Source organism: Podarcis melisellensis (assembly GCF_964234715.1).
Source record: "Podarcis melisellensis genome assembly, chromosome: 6".
In the NCBI taxonomy this organism is placed as follows: Eukaryota; Metazoa; Chordata; class Lepidosauria; order Squamata; family Lacertidae; genus Podarcis; species Podarcis melisellensis.
This window is the reverse complement of record NC_138538.1, coordinates 78,883,720-78,901,102: the sequence shown is the minus strand read 5'-3', so window position 1 is coordinate 78,901,102 and position 17,383 is coordinate 78,883,720. Positions and strand designations below refer to the sequence as shown.

General features: G+C 38.9%; 1 protein-coding gene across 2 annotated transcripts in view; it reads right to left on the bottom strand.

Annotated features, from left to right (window-relative positions):
• Nucleotides 1–1,235: 1,235 nt before the first annotated feature.
• EEIG2 (EEIG family member 2) overlaps nt 1,236–17,383 on the bottom strand; it is a 34,401-nt gene continuing 18,253 nt past the window's right edge. Inside the window, exons 6-11 of one of the 2 annotated variants that reach the window (XM_081917477.1) lie at nt 10,361–10,467; nt 7,683–7,778; nt 5,757–5,943; nt 5,528–5,655; nt 5,082–5,151; nt 1,236–3,788 (exon numbers count right to left, since the gene is read on the bottom strand). In XM_081917477.1, coding sequence (XP_081773603.1) covers nt 3,746–3,788; nt 5,082–5,151; nt 5,528–5,655; nt 5,757–5,943; nt 7,683–7,778; nt 10,361–10,467 — 631 coding nt within the window. In that variant the 3' untranslated portion in view covers nt 1,236–3,745. The remainder of the gene's footprint in view (nt 3,789–5,081; nt 5,152–5,527; nt 5,656–5,756; nt 5,944–7,682; nt 7,779–10,360; nt 10,468–17,383) is intronic. The other variant, XM_081917478.1, reaches the window with a different exon arrangement.

The window sequence follows — 17,383 nt, the reverse complement described above, 5'->3', positions numbered from 1 at the left end:
CACTAATTTTCCCTGGTGTTCTTTGCTATTATAGTGTCACTTCAGAGGAATCATTTTTGGGATGAGAATAGAGAAGAAAACCCAGCACAGTTTCTGCTAGGGCTTACTACATAAAATAGTCACTTAAATCACTTAAATAGTTCAAGACAATCCTGTTTGCAAAGTTTAGTTTAATCACTTCTTCAGTATTAGGATCGAAGGCAGTCTCTTCCCTGGACAGATAATCACCAAGTATTCCTTACTACCAATACAAGTAGTAGTTACTGATCATGTTTACGATAAGCCCGTAAGAGTGGGATGCCAGCTAAATTGCTGATGGAGATGTATCTGCTCTGCAGAGGAAATGCGAGCTTTTCACAGAAATAACAAACAGGAACTTTTCTGCAGGTGGGACTCACCTGCAGAAATGTTATTTAATACTGGAATATTTTGTTTTTCATGTTTTGGGGCTGTCATTTCTCTAGATTTTACAGAGTAAATAGATCATTCAACTTGTAATGTTTTAGAACAAAAGTACTGTACCTAACAAATCAAAATAGCATAAAATGCATTTTGAGAAATCACAGCAATCTGTATCAGTGGAATTAATCATGCTGACAGGGTATAAACACAGGTAGAAAATGTGAACCTAGCACAGGAAGACAAAGCTGACTTTCCAGAATGTCAGCAAGTCAGGCCTCAATACAAAATGCAGTTTAATTTCCTCTAGCCTTTGAATCAGACTACTAAATTGTACAGAAGTTCCAGTATAGATGAGCAAAGAAAGCACTGGAGCTAGAGAGGCTTAAATCATTAACTGATTCTCTTCTCTAGGAAAGGGAAGAGTCCTGGTTCTACCAAAAAAAGATCTTGAATTTTTAAACTTGTAATAGGTCAGTATTAAACTTAGTACAAGGAATACAAAAGATTTAAGTTTATCAGGAAACCACCTGACCCAAACAACTGAACTATTCCTGTCTTGGGTCTTTTTTCTGCAGGGAAGTAACCTAAAAATGAGATACAGCTCCTCCCAAAATTTAGCCTGTATTCTTTTGGCATATTGTTTTGTATTAGAAAGAAGGAAGTGGAAAGATAACCCCACACCTTTTCAAGCTAATAATTTGGTGGGGATGGAATTCCATTCATTTGCTCCTTTCAATTTAATAAAGTGAAATTAGTTACAGTACTATTGCAAACACCCTTTGCATTTTGTTGTTTTGATTCTCTATTCAGAAAAACAGCACATAAAATGCAGGTTGAAGACAAAACTTTTATTGAGTTTGTAAGACCACTTTACATCAAGTATTTTATGGTAAAAAAATCAGACTTTACTAAAAAAATGTTAATTTTGGGTATCACTGTACAGTTTACACAAAATGAATGCCATATATGAATATGAAGTTCATTTCCCATGTCTTGGGGACACAAATGGAATCACTTCATTAACATGGCTCAGTTGACTAAAGTGCATAATAGCTGTTTAATGGAACTATCATATGGAATTCAAAAAAAATTACCAGTGTGATGGGTACAAGAGAAATTGCCTTTGTGTAAGGTGTATTAAGTCAGGGAATGCAGGTATTTACACTAGGAGTGACCAACATTGCATTTGAGTAAACAAGCAATACATAAAGTTTATTGAACGTTGAACATGATAGTTCCTTTGTAATTAGTGACCTTAGGTTTTTTGTTATCCCTTGTGTTCTTTCTCCCTTATGCCAATTTGTTCTCTCCAAATCACTCATCTTTTAGGACCGACACTTTTTAGAACTAGCAATTTTTCAACAAATTTGCACACTATTTTAGTGACCTACTTAAACACACTAAGAGCAAACTCAATTTCACCTAGATCACTGTATGTTTCAAAGTAAGTTTTGTTGTGTATTCTCTTTGCATTATTTTAACAACAGCTTAAAAAATTAAATATTTACTTGAACTCAATTAGAACAATTCAGGCTAAATAAAATGTTTTATGAAGCAGTGACAAGTTACTTCCAGGTACCATAATACAGAAGAAATGTTCTCATTTTAACAATTCACACATATGATTTAAATAATAAGAATGAGTTGCGGCATATCTCCAAGATACAGAATTCCTTCATTTATCTAAGAACTTAAATCTTTCATTGTTTCTTGAGAAAGATAACAAACGTTGACCAACTCCAGGGAATTCATAAGAACATCAGTGTTCCGCAAAGGTCAAGTAACTCTCATTAGCTTACTCAAAGTTGTTTTGAAGATACTGATTAATTCTCGTGACTAACTTTTTTTGACACCTGAAGTCCACTATGAACTGTCAATATGTTTCTGAATTGTTGGCAGCCTTCACTCCAAATCCCTAAAAAAATCTTTACAAAAATAAAATGGGCTGTTTATGTTGTCAGAAAATGCTTTGTCGAAACTGTTGCATAGGCACATTACATGTTTCATTTGTTCAAATTTATATGTACCAGGAACTATTTATCTGCAGAAGTTCCACTGAAATCAATGAGTTCTGTCTTAACAACAGCTGAATGAAATGGACTAAAATGAGATGACTTAAAACAAGCTATGCAGACATTCTGCATGGCCAGCACTGCACTGCACTATACCACATACGTGGCAGTTGCAAACACCAATGTGTGTATCAGGTAGAGCAGGGCAAATACCTTTTAAATGGAGCAAGTACAGAGGTAAGTTATTTGCTCATATCCATGCCTCATTTACACTGGGCCTGAGTTAGCAATACTAATTAAAATACAAGACTCTGGTTTCAGATGGGGTGAAGAAAATTATATAAAGTGCTTTTCTTGACAGCTTAAGCATATAGCAGTTATGTCAGCTGTTTAATGGTTGTTCTTAAAGCTTTATAAGAAATCGTTCCGACCTCCTTTTTCCTCAGGAACAAGGCACTCTTAAGTGTTAAACGGTTTGATTTAATATTGTATGAGCTAAACAACATACTACTGTATGCTCTAAACTTTTCATTACTGGTTATTATTCAATGAGGTCACCTATGATGTAGTACTTTTGTTTTTCAGTACACACCAAATGTCAGCAAGAATTATCTTTGAATACTATAAAGTTGTACTAAGGGTTCAAATCTTGTCAGCAGTGAGGAATATGTAATACGATACAGATTAAATTTTGTCAAAGCTAGTCACTAATTTTAAGTAATAAACTAGTTCTCACATGTGACTTAGCCTTAAAGTTGCACACATTTGTAGCAGTATTTAATCCTATTTCTTTCAAAGCACAGCTGACTGGCTCACTTCCTTGAAGCAGAAGCAGCTGTTCCTATTTTGTAGCAATTCTAGTTTGACAGGAACAATTAAGTCAATACTCGAGAGGCAAGATTCTCACTCCCAGAAAAGGACTGAAATAGATGTGTTTGACTTTTTAAGGGATTAAAAAGCAACAGCAGCCAGGTTGCAATTAGAGAACATCTAATTGAATGCATTTCTACATACCGACAATTGATTTCACCATATTAAAGTCAAATCAGATACCATTTGTCCTATCTTCAAAAAAGGTGCTTTGATTGACACATAGAACAATGTAACAAATCTACCAACACATTCACAATGGCTGGCAAAGTACTCATAGAAGAAAAATTCGCCCTTTTACCACAGGTAGATAACAGAAGAGGGCACTTTCAGTATGAGCAACCCAATCCGACAACTCGGGTCAATGGAAACTTGCGTTTTGGAAGCGCCCATCTTCAATAGTATTGGGAAATAAGCAAGTTCTGGAGTTCCTAGAATTCTGCCACTGTAGTCCGGTTCCTCTAGCGTTTAATCACCACTTGCTCATATGCTCCAGATCCAACCCTGAAAAATTAAAGGCAGTAGAAAATACTGGAATAGAATTTTACACTCTTGAACAGGAGGAAACTTGATATTTATTACAAGAGGCGAATTGCTGCTTTCAAAACACAGCAGCCTACGTGTCTCTGCAATGTGTGATGTTCTTGGCCAAGTGAGTGGTAGGTAGCTAATGAAAGGGAAGAGAAAAGTCAAGGCTCAATGTTACCACATCACACATTTTTGGTTTTTTAGATATTATATGAGAGAAAGCTTGATTTGTTTTTGACCGAGAAGACTTGGGTATCTCTTGTAACATCTAGTTCTATGCCCAGTATATTACCTAATTTGAAACAAATACCCACAAAATAGAATCAATGGTTAAATTACACATGCTTGAACACTGGGAGTTGGATTCTTCAGTTAGTTGCACTTAAACTCCACTGAACTCTGTGGAACACATTAGGTCACGACTAAATTTCAACACTGATTTCAAGGGACTGAAATTCAACCAACATTCTGGATCCAACCCAATTTTTCCATGATTCCCAACCAATAACTCTATGCTGTGGTCTGTGCCAAGGCTTTGATGCACATGTAAGCTATTGATAATCACAGACACCATATGTAACACAGAAATCAGATTACAACCACTTAATATTAAAGATATATTAATAAACCATCATCAACAATTCAATCCAGTTTTGGGGAAAAATATAATTTCCTCTTTAGAACACTGTTTAAACAGCAGCAAGCCCTTTTTTCTAGCAAAAGATGCACTGAAGACACAGACACTGAGTACCCTTAAAATAAATCCATGCATTCAAGTAACTGAAGAAGTCTGCTGAAAGCCTTTATGACAATGGCAAGCAGCACAAATAATTCTGTTGTCATGGAATGTTATCATTGCTTTTCACATCAAATGAGGAATTCATCTCAATCATTAGCCTCACTCCTAATTTTCCTGTTCCCTCCCTTTTCCCCTTTTATATCTTGTGCATTAGACTGTAAGCTTGTGGACATGGACTGTGTTGCTTTTCAGATCTCAGCACAGTGTTTAAAATGTTTTATAAATATATTAACAATAATTATCAATTCGCATTTCAAAATTCTACCGGGTGGTCAGTGAGTATTACTAGCCTGTGGTAGTCAGGTGTCATGAAAGAGCAGTTCAAATTTCAAATGACATACAAACAAAACCAAAAGGATATGTCCAGATGATTTCTGGAGCATGTTTCCAAATTTTAGAATTGCTCAGATGTGGTCTTTGTTACTTATTGTGTACTAGGTAGGGAAGGTAAGTAGAATTAGTATACATACCTATTGGGTAAGTGATGACTTCCAAAAGCAGTGCTCCCTCCAGGGCCTACAAAAAGTCTTAGCCCTTCCTCTGAAAAAGAAAAAGTCAAATTTCATAACATGCAATGTTATCACACTTGACTTGGATCTAAGAATAAGCTTGTAGAACTCCATTTGTGGAATGGACCTTTCCTGCCCTTTTCCTTTGTGGTGTAACTTTCTGCACCCATGAAAACCCCAGTCCCAGGATTCAGAAACCCTTGGGAATGATGTGGGAGATTGCAAGTGGAAAAGTGAGTCAGCAGAAGTTGCAGATCCCCCCTCGCTTCTGTGAGCAGAGTTGTCCTCTGCTCATGGTAGGATCACTTTGGACCTAACTCATTTGGAATACAGGCCCACTCAGGAATGAGGAAATTTGGAGCCAATGATTTAATCAGGTTTTCCCCCACCCCCTGTGCTTTACAAACCTTCTGCACTTGAGTCCAAACTGAAGTCTTGACTCTGCAATATTTTTTCAACAATATCGTCTGCATCCACTCTGGTGGCATCAACCCTTTTTAGCTGTGATTCCACAGAATCCTGTTTCACTGGGTGCCTATGAAATATTTATATAACATTTAGATCACAGTGCAATTCTAAAATATTTCTGCAGAAGTACCTGAGCAAACTGGAAAAAGTATTTTGCACGTCTTGTACCTGATGAATTTTTCTGAGGTTGTGTCTTTCACAGGCACTTCCAAATTATCCTCAGTCCTTTTGGTTTCAGCTTCTTCACATGGCTCCAGAATACTACCTATACCAGTTGATGTGCTTCCCACAGAAGTATTTCTCTTATGACAGAGATCAGAGAAACTGGATGATCTGGAGTGACAGGTGCTATAACCTAGAAGAGAATGATTCAGAACTACTATTTTGATGCCAAGGCTTATACTTCACTGAACTGCAGGATTTTGGTTTCCACTTCTACCTTGAATACGACACTCGTGTCAAATATTTGGAATTCATTTGGTTAGTGAGAGAATCAGAAAATAATTTTACTTCCAATACGGTACATAAAAGAGGCAGACACAGTATCAAATAACTTAAAAATAATAATTAAACAATGAGATGCACATGACCATCTATGAACATGACATTTTACAAAGAATAAGGAGTCAGGTCTGTGTTCCCAAGGCAATTCTAATTTAGAAATAGGCACAACGAAGAAAGGAGAAAAATGGAGGCAGGGGAAGACTGTATGGTTATCACAGTTAAGTACACAAGTGTTCAGATTGGGCCAGATTACTGGATTAAATATATAAATGAGACAATTGAATCTAAGTTTAGGACAGGGGGAGAAAGGGACTTAATAGAATGAGAGGCAACCAGATTGCAGTTTTTACCTATTCTAAGGCAAAGGGGACAGAAGGAAATTCTTCCTCAGAGCTCTGCTGTGAATCTGGAAGTCATTCCTTGCACCAAGACACTGGCATTGCAATGTAGGTTCATTACCACTTAGGATAGCTAGTTAACAAGCCGAAGCTTGTTTTCTACAGATATCCAGGGAAAAGACTATTGGGGGACTGAGGATAGGCCAAAAGCCCTTGTGGGTCCCCATGGGACATATATTGGTTAAGATTATGAAGGGAAAACTTGCTCCTTTCTTGTCCTGTATGGCTAACTCTCTGCTTAATATACTTCTTCCAGGGAAGGGGCTCAAAGAAATAATTTGGTTATTTATTTATTTATTATTTGTTGTAGTTGTTGTATACCACCCCATACCCACAGGTCTCAGGGCGGTTCATAGCGTAACATTTTTAAAACAGTCTCTTTGACTACTCTGACTAATCTCTTCCCCAATTCACTCTGACTGACTTTTCTGTGCATCTTGTATAGCTCCTCAAAAGTCACAATACCCCGGGGACATCTTTTGGGCTTCCTGATGACTCAACAGTGGTGGCTAACCTTCAACAAGCATAATCATTTGCTTTAAGTGCTTGCATTTCACTAAAGAAATGCAAGTTTGTCTTGCTTCACTTCGGCTTTGCCACTCTAGTTTCAAATTAGTCACTGACATTTTCTTTTAATTGGCATTGCTCCTGGTATTTTAAACAGCAGCCTGATGTATTTGAATTCCCCTTTAAGGAAAGGGCCATAGCTCAGTGTTAGAGCTTCTGATTTGCATGCAGGAGTTCCCAAGTTCAACTCCTGACATCTGGGAATGTACCTTGCCTGAAACCCTGGTGGATAGCTGTCAAGTCAGTCAGTAGAGACAATAATGAGTTAGGTGGACAAATGGTTTGACTCTGTCAGTATAAGACAGCTTCCTATGTCCCTTGGAGATAAATGGAGGTTCAGTAGAAAGTGTTAGCCGTTTAATTTCACAATGCAGTTGAAAACACAGGAGTAGCATTTTTTAAAGTAATGCCTACCCCTTTGACCATTTTTGTAATTCATGTCAAGGATGTGCTTTTAAAATGGCTTTCATATAAAAGCCTTTGCTGTTAAAATTGTTTTCCTATTTTTACTTATATTGTCTGTAAATCCATCACAGCTTATAAAAAAGCAGGAAATTAATCTCATGGGGTTTTTTTTGCTAAATCTACTTAAGTAATTAATAGTGCACATCAAGAAACCTCCTACCTGAAACTTTTGACTGCTGGCTTGCATAGCTGGAGGTTCTAGAATGCCCACATGCTCCAAGTTCATCTGGGACAGACATGCTCTTGGTTGCGAGATCTGCAAAAAATGAAGATCAAGCAACACTGCTGCCAAATTACTTCCTCAGATTAATCGTCCACATTGAGTAGTGATAGACTTGCTTAAAGCATACACTTTCTTCAGCGGGTAATTCTCAGTAGTTTTAGCCATTACATTATATAAAGGAAGTAACATGCAGATGAAATTATTGCACCAGGTTTTCAAATTATTGTGTAGTTTTGACTACTTTGTTTTCCTGATATAATTTTCTAAAATGGTCAAGAGCTGGAATGGAGAAAGATTAGAGAGTTTTTATGTAGGAGACGGGCTATATAACGACAGAGGGGTAATTTCTGCTGGTTCCTTGATTGGGTGAAGAGAGATTAGCTACATCCCTTTTTATCAGCACAACGCAAATGGCTAGGAAGGCTATATTTTGCACCCATAACATTATCTAATGCAGCAGTGGGAAGCCTCCACACCTGGTCTTAATGAGGCTTGCCAGATCTCTGAATTTGAACCCCATCAAGGTCATTTTGGGCAAAGCATTCTAACTTGGCAGTCACCCTAAAGTCATATGAAGTCAGATGGGAAATCTGTTCTCTCCAACCTTAGCACTAAGCACCACAGAACTAAGATCAGGGAAGAACCTCTTCTTACGGCCAAGATTTGAACTTTGCATCAGATGCTGCCATATTTCAGAATGGCCAGAGAGTAAGATACCCTGATCTAATGGATTTTCAGCCATGTCTGGGTCATTTATATGGCCCTGTATTTTTTTTTTTAAAGCCAACACCAAACTTGAGATCAGTAATTTCTAATAATGAAGAAGTGATCTACATATGCAGAAAAAGCATATAATACTGTTGCTCCTGAGATTGTACAATTCTACTTCTTCCTTTCTATATACAGAAAAACTGTAAGGTGGTTCTTGTGCAACCCCAATTGGAGGATTTGTTGCACCACATCACAATGAGAGCCTGTGTGGTGTAGTGGTTAGAGTGCTGGAATGGGACCTGACAGACCAGGCTTCAAATCCACACTCTGCCATAAAACTCACTGGGTGACTTTGGGGGCAGACACTGTCTCTCAGCCTAACCTGCCTCAAAGAGTTATTGTGGGGATTAAATAAGGAAGGAGAGAACAGTGTATTCTACCTGGCACATAAATGCAATAAATAAATAAGTCACAAATTCAGACTTGTAAGAATTCAGGTTGGTGTATGGGAGCAAGAGAGAAGACAGACAGCACAACACCAGTGGCCATGGCATGCGAGAAAGTAGGCACACTGACAGGGAGAGAGTGGTGGCTTCAAACAACAGCAGAGGTTTGAATAAAGCAGGGATGGAAAATACTGCGATGAAATAGTGGCAATTTTAAACAATGACATAGATTTGAGTAGAGTGAGCAGGTGCTGACACTGGGTTGGGGAGCAGCTGCTTAAAACAAGGTTTGAGTACAGCAAGAAGTGAGTAGGGAAAGGTTCTGTTGTGTTAGCTTTCTGATGTTAGTTTCTGTGTTGTACCCATCTCTGTTATTTCTCCTTGTTTCACACTAGTTTAAAAAACAAACACCCCAGTGCTTCTCCATCCCTGCTTTACTCAAACTTCTGCAGTTGTTCGAGTACAATGAGAAGGAAGAGACAGTGCAAGGGAAAAATAGGCTGTTTTAAACTTTCCCCCCTTCCATTCCATAGCAGCCTCATGTGTGAGGCAACATTCCATTGTAGCTTCCCATTGTAGAAATATTTCATTTCTGCTACCATGTGTTCTCTTCAACATGAATCGTGCAGGGGTGTGTGTGTGTTGGTGAGTGGAGTGAGTAGGAGCACAGCACAACCCCTAGTAAAAAAACACACACTTGTATACTGTAATTTCATTTTTAAAAATCAAAGTGGTTTACAGCAATTACCTATACAATAAAACCGCATAGAAACTAAAAGCCAGTTTGCTGGCTACCTATTGCAGGAAGCTTTTTTTCTTAATTGCCTTCATAAGCCTAGCAGCATAAAAAATTCAGCAAATATTTAAATTTATTACAGAAGGAACCTATTAAATCTCTGTTTGAAAAGTATTTCATAGGATTGGGCCAATGATACTGACACTGAAGGCTCTGTCTTGTGGACATCAGATAAACTTCACCAACTCTAGGAACAACCAGCAAAGTTCTTACAGGTGATCTTGGTAATCAAGCTGGGATTGTAAGTGTTCAAACAGTCAAGAGTGCAGTGGAGTACTGCATGTTTGAATACTGCCCCATATTAAGCACAATCAGCACAACTGGTGCTGCAGGGAGGAGGAATCAAACCCCAAACAAATTAGCTCTCTGTAGAGAAGGTTTTCAAACTGTGGAAAATTCAATCATGTACCACTCTAGCAGCTCTCAGAAATGATGCAATGCTTTTCCTAAATGTGCATAGTATCCCTGAGGTACACCTCTTAGTTATACTTGATTAGGTTTTTTGTAGATAGACTCCGTATGAAAACAATTATGCCAAAGTGCAGTTTTCAACTTATATTCTAATACCAAGAGATGCCTGCATTAAGTGGCATTCCCACTTATCTAAATGAAATTATTCTTTTTTATTTTCCCCAGGCTTCTACCATAGCATTGCTCCCTACCTGATATAGTTAGATGTGATGATTTTGTATTCTCTGCTCCTTTTCTGTCTTCATTTAGGGATTCTGGTTCTCCAGCAATTGCTATAGACATTGCTGTGGATGGGGGCCTGAAATGAAACAAACAGACTGAAATTAAAACTGGTCCTATCTGTGTTTGCCTAGGGGAAACAAATATGCATTTCACATATACTGCGAACAAAATTCAACAAATTCGTAACATTTCCTCCCAGAATTATACAATATTATCTTTTTCAGTGCCAGGAAGACCCAAATAATTTGTAGATTTCATCTCTCTAAAAAACCTTTTTATTTAGCATCTTGGAAAAAAGCAGGATTTGCAGAACAGTGGCTATAGCAGTTAGTAGTTCAGCGTCTTATAAGTGATGTTTTTACAGCTGTTTCATGGCTTGTATTGAGTTCAATACTAATTTCAATAAATAGAAGGTTTATATTTGCCTTCTCCTTATGTAATATGTCAACCTAGCACTTCCTATTGTTTTCTACTATCATAAAAATCTAAAGCAGTGAGTGTTTTGTGCATGCTATGCCTCTTTCTGTAACACCAAACATAGCCATGCAAGGTAACAGAATTGTTGCAAACCAAATAAAACAGCTTGGATGACTATCATATCTACTACTACTACTACTATCTACTACTGTGGGCAAGAAACCCGTAAAAGAAATGGAGTGGCCCTCATAGTCAACAAAAGAGTGGCGAAAGCTGTACTGGGATGCAATCTCAAAAATGATAGAATGATCTCAATACGAATCCAAGGCAGACCTTTTAACAACACAGTAATCCAAGTTTATGCACCAACTACTGGTGCTGAAGAAACTGAAATTGACCAATTCTATGAAGACTTACAAGACCTTATAGAAGTGACACCAAAGAAGGATGTTCTTGTCATTATAGGGGATTGGAATGCTAAAGTAGGGAATCAAGAGATAAAAGGAACAACTGGCAAGTTTGGCCTTGGAGATCCAAACAAAGCAGGGCAAAGGCTAATAGAGTTCTGTCAAGAGAACAAGCTGGTCATCACAAACACGCTTTTCCAACAACACAAGAGACGACTCTACACATGGACATCACCAGATGGGCAACTTCAAAATCAGATTGATTATATTCTCTGCAGCCAAAGATGGAGAAGCTCTATACAGTCAGCAAAAACAAGACCTGGAGCTGATTATGGCTCAGATCATCAGCTTCTTATAGCAAAATTCAAGCTTAAACTGAAGAAAGTAGGAAAAACCACTGGGCCGGTAAGATACAACCTCAACCAAATCCCTTATGAATACACAGTGGAAGTGAGGAACAGGTTTAAGGATTTAGATTTGCTGGACAGAGTGCCTGAAGAACTATGGGTGGAGGCTCGCAACATTATACAGGAGGCAGCAACTAAAACCCTCCCAATGAAAAAGAAATGCAAGAAAGCAAAGTGGCTGTCCAACGAGGCCTTACAAATAGCGGGGAAGAGAAGGCAAGCAAAATGCGAGGGAGATAGTGAAAGATACAGGAAATTGAATGCAGATTTCCAAAGAATAGCAAGGAGAGACAAGAAGGCCTTCTTAAACGAGCAATGCAAAGAAATAGAGGAAAACAACAGAATGGGAAAAACCAGAGACCTGTTCAAGAAAATCGGAAATATGAAAGGAACATTTCGTACAAAGATTACCATAATAAAGGACAAAAGTGGTAAGGACCTAACAGAAGCAGAAGACATCAAGAAGAGGTGGCAAGAATACACAGAGGAATTATACCAGAAAGAAATGGATGTCTCGTATACCCCAGGTAGTGTGGTTGCTGACCTTGAGCCAGACATCCTGGAGAGTGAAGTCAAATGGGCCTTAGAAAGTACTGCTAATAACAAGGCCAGTGGAAGTGATGGTATTCCAGCTGAACTATTTAAAATTTTAAAAGATGATGCTGTTAAGGTGCTACACTCAATATGCCAGCAAGTTTGGAAAACTCAGCAGTGGCCAGAGGATTGGAGAAGATCAGTCTACATCCCAATCCCAAAGAAGGGCAGTGCCAAAGAATGCTCCAACTACCGCACAATTGCACTCATTTCACATGCTAGCAAGGTTATGCTTAAAATTCTACAAGGAAGGCTCAAGCAGTATGTGGACCGAGAACTCCCAGAAGTGCAAGCTGGATTTAGAAGAGGCAGAGGAACCAGAGACCAAATTGCAAACATGCGCTGGATTTTATGGAGAAAGCTAGAGAGTTCCAGAAAGACATCTACTTCTGCTTCATTGACTATGCAAAAGCCTTTGACTGTGTCGACCACAGCAAACTATGGCAAGTTCTTAAAGAAATGGGAGTGCCTGATCGCCTCATCTGTCTCCTGAGAAATCTCTATGTGGGACAAGAAGCTACAGTTAGAACTGGATGTGGAACAACTGATTGGTTCAAAATTGGGAAAGGAGTACGACAAGGATGTATTTTGTCTCCCTGCTTATTTAACTTATATGCAGAATTCATCATGTGAAAGGCTGGGCTGGATGAATCCAAAGCCGGAATTAAGATTGCCGGAAGAAATATCAACAACCTCAGATATGCAGATGACACAACCTTGATGGCAGAAAGTGAGGAGGAATTAAAAAACCTTTTATTGAGGGTGAAAGAGGAGAGCGCAAAATATGGTCTGAAGCTCAACATCAAAAAAACGAAGATCATGGCCACTGGTCCCATCACCTCCTGGCAAATAGAAGGGGAAGAAATGGAGGCAGTAAGAGATTTTACTTTCTTGGGCTCCATGATCACTGCAGATGGTGACAGCAGTCACGAAATTAAAAGACGCCTGCTTCTTGGGAGAAAAGCAATGACAAACCTAGACAGCATCTTAAAAAGTAGAAACATCACCTTGCCAACAAAGGTCCGTATAGTAAAAGCTATGGTTTTCCCAGTAGTGATGTATGGAAGTGAGAGCTGGACCATAAAAAAGGCTGATCGCTGAAGAATGGATGCTTTTGAATTCTGGTGCTGGAGGAGACTCTTGAGAGTCCCATGGACTGCAAGAAGATCAAATGTATCCATTCTTAAGGAAATCAGCCCTGAGTGCTCACTGGAAGGACAGATCGTGAAGCTGAGGCTCCAATACTTTGGCCATCTCATGAGAAGAGAAGACTCCTTGGAAAAGACCCTGATGTTGGGAAAGATGGAGGGCAGAAGAAGAAGGGGACGACAGAGGATGAGATGGTTGGATGGTGTTCTTGAAGCTACCAGCATGAGTTTGATCAAACTGCGGGAGGCAGTGGAGGACAGAAGTGCCTGGCATGCTCTGGTCCATGGGGTCACGAAAAGTCGGACACGACTAAACAACTAAACAACAACAACAAAATAAAACAGCAATGTCCTGAACAGTGTGTAAGGCAGATTTAAAGAAAACAGTAAGCCTTTCAAATAAATATAACCCTAACCCTAACCCATCAAGTAAAATAAATGTATTCCCGGAGTACACAAAGGGTAAACCCACCAAGTCACATGCGGCCCACTACTCATCTATTGTGGCATGCCAGAAGCCTAACAACCCCCCCCCCAAGCCACATACGGTACTTGCATGCATGCAGGAAAAATAGGTTTATCAGACTCTTGATAAACCACTATACTGTTCAAAACACTGCTGACGTGTCTCTCATTTGTTTCAATGGGGCTCTGCAAGACCATATGTGCTATTAAAATAGGGTTGTGCAGCTGCAGTGCTTGATGTATGCTCTCAGGCACCCTCATAAAGCAGAGAAACTGATTTTAATCATTCTACAAAATGCTTTTCTGACTGGGTAAATTAACATCAGAAAGAACCACCATCTGGATTGTCTAAAATGTATGGCCTACTTGGAAAACACGCCTTCTATAACAGCAAGATTTTTTTAAAATAGTAAGCTAACATCAGGCAATTTGTGGGTATCAATGTGGGGAGCAATGTGTCTGCTTCTCATCTCTTGCTCAGTTCCAAGGGGCAAATCCAGCCCCAAGGTCCTCCTAGCCGTCCCTGGGCAAAGTCTTGGATCCCAATGCCACCATCTCTACACACTATTATGCACCACAATTTCAGCAAATTCGGATGCAGGCAATGAACTGTTAAGTCCCCTAATAGGCCCTAAAGAAGTCCCTCCATAGATTCCCATATACTAGTAAACTGTTGAAGAAGAGCTCTGCCAAAGCCTATGCTATTGTTCATCCACAGAGATGAGGTTAAAGAGGCCTTTCCTCAGAGTCACTGCCAGGCACGGACCCAATAACACAAATTGGCATGTGCTAATTTTTATATATAGATGCAAATTTAAGTCACTGAGTAAATGAAGATGAGCCCCACCAACAACCCTGTGTTTCCATTAACGTCACCATGTCTGCCAGTGAATCAGGGGGCTTAGCAGTGTCCTCCAGCCCTTGCTGATTTCCAGTTAAGACGCCTTTCAGTGTGCCCACCATGCTTTCTATGGTGCCAATGGTCTCAGTATTAAAAGTCCTCTAAAAAAAATCACAGTGCACAAGGAATCGTTTGTTGTTCCTGATCAGTTCCTGGTTGCACTGACTCAGCTTCTCCTACACTGGACATGTGCTCTTAAACATGCCCACACATTTTTATTGGGTGCCACGATTGCATAACCACTCTCTTGTCCTTTCTGAACAGAGGAGAGGTGTAATGAGCAAGTGTAGCAGTGACCGATGTAGGTGTCCCCCTCCCCAATTGTGGTTCTGTTTCTTTATCTGTTCTTTTAGATGTGGCATCTGTTTTATCTTATGCCTATCCCCAGAGCATCCCTTTTGTGACTGGTACCCAAGACACATTCTCAAAATTCGAAATGTGTCCCCTGGCACAAAAAGGTTGGTGATCCCTGCTTTTGGGGGGCGAGCACATTTGCTTGCCAGAGCAGTAGTAAAAGAATGTCACCCAGCAGAAACTTTATAGTAATGTTTGCAGAAGAACTAAAGAGACTGGCTTGGAAACCAGCCCTTTGCTAACATAAAGTTAACCATTAAACTCAAGATTTTAGTGATATGAGTTCCAGCAACTCTTTATTAAGGAACTATTGTGTACTCAGTTATTATACAGTTCATCAATCATGATGGAATGAAGATGCTATTGGAAAATAAGTGCTCACCTCAGCACATTGTGTTCCAGTGCAAAATCAAAATGTTAATTCTATTTTAAAATAATAGGATAGCTTTTAGTGGCCTCAAAGGAATCTCTGTCATAAGGTAACACAGATAACATTCAGTACCAGTGATGGTTGTAGACAAGCTAATAATAAATCTGACCCAAATTAAATAAAGGAGTGTGCAATCTAGAAAGCTTCAGCAAACAGTTACTCACTAAACTGGCTATCCATACAAGATGTCAAGCTGAACCAAACTAAGATTTCATTTTTTGATGGGATTATTCGCATTCAAATGAGAGGTAGTGGTTTAAAATTAAGTAGTTAGCTTAACACAGGAATGATGCAGTGACACAGAAGCTCTTAAAGTGAGAGCTTACAAATTAGTTCACCATTATAGCATCACATAGCATAGAGGGTCAAATAATGCTATAAGTAACAGCCCAACTGTTTAGGATTGGGTGTGTGCTCAATAATGACATTAATATAATTCTTCAACTTGTTGTTACAGTGGTATCTCAGGTTACATACGCTTCAGGTTACAGACTCCGCTAACCCAAAAATAGTACCTCGGGTTAAGAACTTTGCTTCAGGATGAGAACAGAAATCGTGCTCTGGCAGCGCAGCAGCAGCAGGAGGGGGCTCCATTAGCTAAAGTGGTGCTTCAGGTTAAGAACAGTTTCAGGTTAAGAATGGACCTCCGGAACAAATTAAGTATTTAACCTGAGGTACCACTGTATTCCACTATTTTTGTAGAAAAAAACCCATTTATTTGAAAGTTTTGTATTGTGGACAAAAACTCAATGCAGCTAACAAAAATCAGTTTAAATTAGCTTAAAGAGCTTCTTCACACATTATAGGCAATAAGCAATGCTAGTCAGAGTACTAAGTTACCTGTTTATTTCAATGGATTTACTCCAAGTGGGACATCTAAGGTATTTTAAAAGTATTTGCCTAAAAAAGCAGGACCATTGCAAATACATGTTTGTAAATGTGGTCATCAAGCCAAGGGTTGCCCCATGTCTTGTGGGAAACAAGCTTACACCTGATCTTACTATTACAACAACTCAATAACTTGTATTAATCTTCATATAACATTCTCACAAAATTGATTTTACAGAACTCCCAACAAGCTCTGAGCTTTTCATTGTTCTTCATAGCTTTCTGGGGACTAATAGAATTTAAGACTGCAAAAAATTGTCTTCTGAGCACTTCTTCTGCTTGAGGCAAAAGTGACATCTGTTTATAATACTCTAGCACCAATACATTCTCGTTTAAATTTATCTTGTCCAGAAACACCAACTCACAAGAGAAGCATTTTTTAAAAAAGAGCCTCACTTATGATTAAGAATTTATGCTGTACTACAACACCCTTTTTAAAAAAAAAACAAAAAAAAACCACCCACTGCCTACATTTAACTTTTGCAGCATGGCTGATGGAAATAAAAGCTTCCCAGCTGCATTGCTACAATTAGACCACTCACCAAGCTGCATGACTCATCGCAAAATACCTCATTAGTCTAGAAATCCATCCTAACCACATTTTTCCTTTTGGTGCAGTACACGTAAATAGTCTGCTGGAATAGGCATGCGCAGACACAGGGCCCTTTAACACTCCTGAAGCTGAAGACCAACACAGTAAAATTTACAGCATCATTAATCCCATGCACTTTGTTTTATATCCTTATTTCTAGGCATGCATTTGTTTTGCTGAGGCTCACTTTAAGAGTCTCACTTTATTTTAAGAAGTATTTAACACCATTTACACTTTCCAGAGATTAGAATTCATCTAATTTGTATTCAAGAATTTGTACACTATTAAAACTGCTTTTTTTTTGTCCCAGGGATGGGGACAGGGACTGGAGTTTTGAGACAATTGCTGTGATTCACAATCCTGAATGTGAAAGACCTGTGCAAGTTCCA